Source organism: Notothenia coriiceps, unplaced genomic scaffold, assembly GCF_000735185.1.
Source record: "Notothenia coriiceps isolate Sejong01 unplaced genomic scaffold, NC01 NC01_scaffold00019539, whole genome shotgun sequence".
In the NCBI taxonomy this organism is placed as follows: Eukaryota; Metazoa; Chordata; class Actinopteri; order Perciformes; family Nototheniidae; genus Notothenia; species Notothenia coriiceps.
The window spans coordinates 47,356-55,257 of record NW_011352240.1 but is presented as its reverse complement, the minus strand read 5'-3'; the positions used below and the strand labels follow the sequence as shown (position 1 = coordinate 55,257).

The following is a 7,902-nucleotide window of genomic DNA, read 5'->3' as shown; positions in this document are numbered from 1 at the left end:
CCTGGCAGATTACTAGTGGCTGCTTCAAGGTCTTTCTGCTCACTCTCTATGTCTCTCCAACAGGAAATGCTTTGACATTTTTGGAAATGTGCTGATATCTAATGAAAGTTATATAAGAAAGTTGATACCGCTTTCTAATGTCTAAACAATATGAAAACAGCTAGCTGGGCTCCGTCAAGAGGTGATTTATCTGTCTACCAGCGCTTAGGGGCGACTGTGGCTGGGAGGTGGTGGTGGGTTCGATCTCAATTAACCCCAAATGGCTCCCAATGGCATGGCCAACTGTGTGTGAATGTGTGTGAGAGTTAGCTTCATTGAGCAGGTGGCTACTTGTATGGCAGCCCCTGTCTCTGTATTAGTGGGTGTGAATGGATGAATGCTGACTTTGCAAAGCAGTTTGAGGAGTCATTCAGACTGGATAAGCGCTATATGAAAGAAATACCATTTACCATTGAAGCTTACTAACAAGTTATATTTTCTCTGTGTAAAAAATAAAAATAATTTTGGGGAGTTACTGTATACCCTACCCTACGTAGAGCCAAGAAACATCTACTTGTAGGTGTAATTGTTTCCTTTGGACAGAGCCGTGCTTGCTGTTTCTCCATGTTTCCAGTATTAATGCTATCCCAAATGTTGAAAAATGAATTTAAGAGAAAACCCCTTAATTATCTGTGTCCGCACACCTTCACCACATCTCTCTGTGCCTCCATTGCTCCAGTGTGAAGATGGTGATGCTGTGGACAGCCGGCGACGTCTTCAAGACCGTCTACTTTGTGATGAACGAGAGCCCGGCTCAGTTCTGGGTGTGCAGTTCGGTCCAGATCCTGATCGACGTGGCCATCCTGCTGCAGGTCATTTTTTACAGCCAAGACACACGGCCCAAGCTTGGCTGAGCACGACGGCGACTCAAGGCAGCGGAGAAACCAGGGCACGTGTGTACATTTTTTAAATGTTGATATTTGATGTATTTTTAATAAAACAATAGGTGCCACGTCGATGGAATTATAATGCTGGATATTTAGCATCAAGAAGTCAATATAGATTATTTTTTGTTTTCTATAATGGTTTTCCTTGAATCAGTGTACTTTATCATAAGGGAATCATGTAGACCCAATTTACCTTCAAATGCAATTAGGTAAACCAGTTTAACCTTGATCAAACTACTTTTAGCCAAGCACAATGAACCACATCTTTGCCTTTAAATTTTTAAGATATTGCAGTATTTTTGTGCATTTGTTTGCACTCTTTATTTGTTCTCTGTTGAACATGTTCTATATCCTCAAGTGTAATGGACATGGAAACTGTGAGAGTGAAACATTATTCACACTGGCAGCTCTGTTCTGCTGTACTGGCAGCTGTAGCAGCCAGTCCCGCACTGGGTTCCACTTCCTGACTGATGAGCCTCCCTCTTTACACTCGACACCTCGCTGGACTGTTGTCATGATGCATAGTCTGTCAGGGTGTGGCTGTGGCATGCTTGCTGGTGTGTTCATGCAGCCCATATGGATTTCTGCCGTTGGCCAAACCAATGCTGCAGAATGTACACAAAATAATGTTAACTAAGCAAGACATCAATCTGGTGCTTTGTGGTTTAATTGACAAGCAATGCAGCTGTTTCTCCAAAGTATGGGAAGAAAAATGAACTACAGAAATGCTGCCATAAGAATGTTGCTGTAATGCTTTGATTCGTAACTCAGAAACTAAATATTTTGTAGATACCAAAGAACTCATACCTCAGATCCAAATATTTAAGGTAAAGTAACCATATTTGTGGCATTGTAATCTCTAACATGTCATCGCCCTATTACTTGTTTTTAGTGTCCCATCATCTGCCGATTCTTTCGCTCTCTAAAAATACTCTTATTCTTTGAGACTCTGAAACTGTGAAAAGATGACTGATGATGACAACTCTTATTCCCTACTGTGAAAATGTGTTTTGTACTACAAGAAATATACCTGTAGGGACTTTATGAAAATGATTAGGTCAGGGAGGAGGTGCTAAATCTTGTGTTTGACTTTCAAAAAACACAAGAACCTCCTAGGAAGTAAAACTATCTTTTTTTTAAGGGCTGGTAATGACTAACTTGTTACTATTGCCAGTGTGCCAATGAGTGACCTTGGCAGAGCTGCAAACTCTGAAGTACTCAACCAAGAATTAAGAAAATTAAGGAAAATACATGAAATGCCATTGTAACTTATGTATGACATCAGTTGTATGTCCCCATTGCACTTCACCTAACCAACACAATGCCTGAGTTGCATTGCACTGATGTAGCTAATTATTAAATAACTAACTATACCAAGGGAAGGCTTAAATTCAAGTATACATCCAGGGTGAGAAATATAAAAGATAATTCCATGCCCTACCAGAAAGTAAAACTACCCTCCCATTAGTCAAAATATGAAATACGCTCCCCATTTTATGACCCCCACTTACCCCCAAATAAATCCTGCAGAGTCCCTGAGATGAAAATATTTAGTTTCCCTCTCAAAGCATGTTTAGTCATTCCTAGATTGGCAATCTAAAGCTCTCATTTAACTAGAAATTCCCCATTAAACAGAGGACAGCTTATGTAATGCATGCCATTAAAGAAAACCAAAAAACCTTAATCATCTATTCCAGCCCTACAAAATGCTAAGAAAAATCATAAATATTTGATTCAGAAGAGCTGATTTTCATTTAAACACCAATTTATAATTATGGTTTCTTAAGGCGAGCTGTAGTTATTTCACGTTTTTCTTCAGTTCCCTCTCAAAAATATTGATGCAGGAGGAAACAAATCTGTACCAGCAGCTGATCAGTAGTCAGTGCACGTTTCTGTTCGCCTCCCCCCAAGGCACAATTTAATTAAGTTGTAAGCTTTTTTTTACCAGCTTATCAATCCTTTGGTCACCTTTTTAACTTAGCAGGCAGTTTGTGTCCATCTGCTAACACCTACATATTCTGTTTGAATTACACACTGCAGTGGTTACCAGACAACCTCCTCCTGTAGCTGCCTGTATGCCATAGAAAACTGTTATGAAGTTGTTTCGCAGTACATTTCCGACACATCCTCAGGGTCAGCATGTAATAAACAATATCTACATGAAAGAGAATTTTGATACAATGTTGAGTAAGGTTTTCATCGTCTGACAAGTCTTCTAAATATAACAGTGATTGAGTTAGTATCATGATGCTTTGATATTACACTGGGTTTATGAGGTCTTGATTTTCAGTCAGTGTATGGGAATTGCGCTTTTTCAGGCGCTGGTTAGCTTAGCATAAGGTCTGGAAAAGAGTCCAGGCTCTGTCGAAAACATTTTAAAAGCACCTTCACAAAGTTACTGTTCCCTGACAGGATATAAATCGGCACAAAACCCCCCTGTAGATTTGCTTTTTTTTTTGTAGTATGCTTGTTATGTTACTGTTGGACAGAGCCAGGTTAGCTCTTTCGCTTCATTATGCTAAGCTAAGCTAACTGACTGCTAGTTCTTGCTACTTCTTTGCCCTACACATGTAAGAGTGGTATTTTTCTTCTTATCTAACTTTCAGAACCAAAGTGAGTATTAATACGGTAAAATCAATCATTGTAAGGCATTTAATGTCACAGGATCATCTAAGATCATCTAAAAAGAGGAACACTCCCTTCTGTGATGGTGTATAGTTGTATCATCCAGATTTTTGTGTACACATGAAAACAACCCTTACTTATTGGGGATGTTATAATATGTTGGTGTTTAGTGTCGATGGATGCACCTCAATCAGTGCTTTTCTGTTGGTGCTTTCAAACATGTCAAATATGTGTAGGATCTGTGTAAATGAAATGTATTTGATCCAGGCAATAGATTTTAGCTGTGTGACCTTCCATTGTGGGTAAACATGCATTCTCCAACTCTGTTTATCTTCTATTACATTTGTATAGAAAGCTTTATGTGTCTTATCTCCTATACCCAGCCTACCACAGTTGTATTAAAACTGCATTATGTCCGTTTTCTATTAGCTCTTATCACCAGATGTGTATCGTAATGTTGTCCCTCTCTCAGGCCTCAGTACTGCCCCCTCCTAGGATTTTGTTTAACATTTGGGCTCCTCATGGGATTTTCCTCTCAAGGACATTGTGATAGATTACCATAGTGCCCTGCTGTGGTAATCCCACCACCAAACTCACATTATGGTCAACGTTTGTGTGTCCTTACCATTGGAACACTTTTAAGAAATGTGTGTTTTGTTGTTTTCTGAGGTGGGAGAGACTGTTACTTCTACCAGATGCAATATATATATTTCATTTAACATGAAACAGAAAAAAAAAAGTCCATTGAATGACTTTTGTGAATTTTAGTTACTTTTTTTTCTGTGATGTCTTACTTTTCTTTTACAGGAAACCAAAAGTACAACCAAAAAGTCATGGTTCTCTTTTAATGCATTTAAAAGTGTATCAGATCATTTAAATGTTATATAACATTATGATGGTAATGCGATGTACAAGGTCTGCTGCTATCACACATTTAAATTGTATGTAAGTGAAATATTTATTATGATATTTTCTCAAATATAATTTATATTTCACAAAATGGTTTTGGTGTTGTTACTGTCTCCTGTGGATCCATCAAACCTTTTTTTTAAAATAAGGTCATAAAATCTGTGATATAAATGTTGTGTGGCCTCCAGAGTCCACTTCTTTCCTTTTCTTGTGATTTTCTCACCAAAGAAAAGGATAAAAGAGGTATACAAAACAGTCCAGATTATGCTTGGATAAAGACAGTTGGTCAGGGGATTTCAGAGACGATATACAGCCCCTCTGTTATTTCTTATGATCTGGAAGAATAATCTGGATAAATGTCTTTAGCCCTGAGCCGCACCGGCCAATATGTGACATGAAGAAGATGAGCAGACTTGCAATTTAGTGCCTGGATGAAAGATGAAAAGAATATTGTATAAGTGACGTGTGTGTTTAAATGTGGGAAATTAACTAAAGCAATGACCAGAACAGATAACTGTTTTACACAATGATGTGAAAATTAACAATCCTAAATAAATGGGGCGAAGCCAAACTCAAACTATATGCTGCGTATAATAAACATATTAAGAAACACGTGAGTTGTGTGACTGAAATACAGATAAAGTCAAATAGTGACATTTACATAAAAATGTTTTTTTAAACAGTCGTATGCACTTTCAACCATAACAATGGGACACAGTTAATTGCCTTTGCCATGTAATGACGTTTTAAATATGACAGTTATGAGAAGGTAGCAAGACAAATATACATATATACACACAAATATTCGTTCTAATTTGCATTTATTTTGCCTGTGGAAAGAGTGTAACAAAAGATATGTCCCAAAAATGTCTTCAAAAAGCATCTGAAAAAATTCCAGCAACCCTGAAAACATGTCTTGGAGCTTGTTAAGACAAATATTGACCCTGACAAAGAAAAAGGGTAAGCTGCTGCTTTAAGGATTTCTAGCCTCATGAACTTCTCATTTGAACTAAATCAACCAGGGATATAGGCTTGAGGTCCTTTAAGGGTGCAACTGCTTGATTATGCCTGTTCATCAACTGTGTACAACATTTCCCACTGCAGCTATCATCCAGAGCTGTGATACAGTGCGCCTGCTGTCCTGGGAGAACCTTGACTTCCTCTACTTGAATAGATTGAGTCTACCTGCGAATAAATCAAGGAAAGAAAAGTCTGACTTTGCTGGACACACAAGGGGGAAAATGATGAGTGGGGGATAATTTAGACGTGCTGCTTTCTAGGTAACGCATCATCACAGGGAGCAGAGCAAAGCTGCAGTGCAGTGAGGAAAGTTAAATATTAAAATGGATGCAGTAGATAATGTGAGGCTCCCTATGGTTTATAGATGAGTTGGATAAGGACAGACTGCTGCACCTGTTGGTGGCTTCACTAGACCTGGCGTGAACATCCATTAGTAATAAGGCCACTCTGATGTACCTGACATACCTGTATCACACGGTGATCGCTGTTCTGTTCTGCCCACAAAGACAGGACTTCTCCTTGTGATATATATTCTGGATATTTCACAGTGAATGTTCATAATGGTGCTGCCTGGCTGCCTGCCATGGCCTACCTTCCCTTCTCTCGCTCCACCCATCCATCAGCGCTGCGCCGACATGTCCGTCCATACAGTGGCTTGTTTTAATGATTGATGAGGTGAGCTAAAATAGTCCACCTGCACTTCGGCTCTGTGATGTGCCGCACTCTCCCGCCACGCTCCATGTATTAATAAGAGAGTGTCGTCATGTAGTTCAAGTGAGTCATGCTCACTTTTTCACTGTTCCAGTCTTAGTTTATAACAAACAAATATTCAGCAGACTTTGTATACTATTGTTGGCCTGCTCTATGATGGTTCTTTGCGATTCGAAAAATATTGTGTGCAGCGGTTTGGTTTCATGAGAGTTAAACAAAAGAAGGTATATACTGGTTGAGCAAAGGACAAAACAGGAGTTAAAAGTTAACATCTTTTTCATAATAATGTTATCATTTGAATATTAGCAATGTTAGCGATAATGCTAAAAGGCACATCAAATCTGCATTATAAGTCACAAATATAGACCGTTAGTTGTTAGTTCTAGCGTCGCTTCAGAAGAATGTTATGTACAGAAAACTTTTACCAAGTAGAAGTGAATTAATCAAATTGAGATTAAAAGTGTGGGAAATTAAGCTATTTACAGTTATAATAAACACTTAAGAATCACAGCTAAATTGTTGTTATTTTTTGTTCCTGTTTCCTGCAACCTCCTTCACTTGTGTCCACCTGTTCAATTAAATCTGACAAAACCTTCCCTGACCCTCATATAATTTAACACACTTAATTAGACCCTCCAGAAAAACGCGGACAAAAATCCTTGATTATGCGGGCTAAAATCCTTGATTATGCGATTAAACGTGCAGGGATTTTAAATTGCGAAAAATAATAGATTTATTTTTGAAATATTGGGCTGTCTTATATTCTCTCTCACACAAAACCTGCCACTAACGTTAAACCCCTTTCCTATTCAATTGAACACATTCAATGTTTATTTATTGTAAAAGCAATTGGGCTATTTTAATCACTCTCACACACACACACACACACACACACACACACACACTTCTCCGCCTCATTCGTTTTCATTCTCGTTCGTTATCTGACCAGCTTCAATCTTGTAGGCTACTCACTTCGTTTCTTGTAGCCCTCGAAAGCGTTTTGGAGGTTGATGCCTCGGTGAACGTGAGTTGTTTGGCTTTCTTGTCCGCAGCAGCAGAAAGCATTATAGAATGTTTGAATGAATCAAAGTGGGTCGTCACCGTCGATTTTCTCTAAGACTTATGCTCCAACACACAGTTGCACGGGGTGCAGAATAGTTTCCNTGCATTTAGAGAAATGAGATGTCCTTCAAAATGGCACGCTGAAATTCATTTCCGGGTCACTACCGGAGGACCGAGGAGTCGAGGAGAGGAAATTTGAGTATTGATACTCAAATTTCCTCTCCTCGACTCCTCGGTCCTCCGGTAGTGACCCGGAAATGAATTTCAGCGTGCCATTTTGAAGGACATCTCATTTCTCTAAATGCACTTAGAGGACCGAGCATCGAGGAGGCTCTCTGGAGGAGCTCTAACCGAGGAGACACTGATGCATCCTCCACGGCTCCTCCACGGATGCATTTCCGGGAACCGTGGAGGCGTGATGCACGGCCGGACTTATCTCAGCCAATGACAGCTCTGCATGCATCCCTTGGATATTATTTTAGTAACTGTCTGCTTTCATCGCAACGCGATGTTTACAGTGAGAACAGCTGTGAGGTCCGTGCAGAAAGCAGAGCAGTGTGTAAAATATATATCACTCAGTATAACAGGCCTACATTACTTTCTGTATTTGTATGCTGTAGTTTAGTATATATCTACAAACAAAGAGTCG

General features: G+C 39.2%; 1 protein-coding gene across 1 annotated transcript in view; it reads left to right on the top strand.

The window, feature by feature from the left end:
• Positions 1-725: 725 nt before the first annotated feature.
• The window catches only part of LOC104952110 (uncharacterized), a 30,376-nt gene continuing 23,199 nt past the window's right edge, over positions 726-7,902 (top strand). The window contains exon 1 of the mRNA XM_010778864.1: positions 726-851. Coding sequence (XP_010777166.1) covers positions 726-851 — 126 coding nt within the window. The remainder of the gene's footprint in view (positions 852-7,902) is intronic.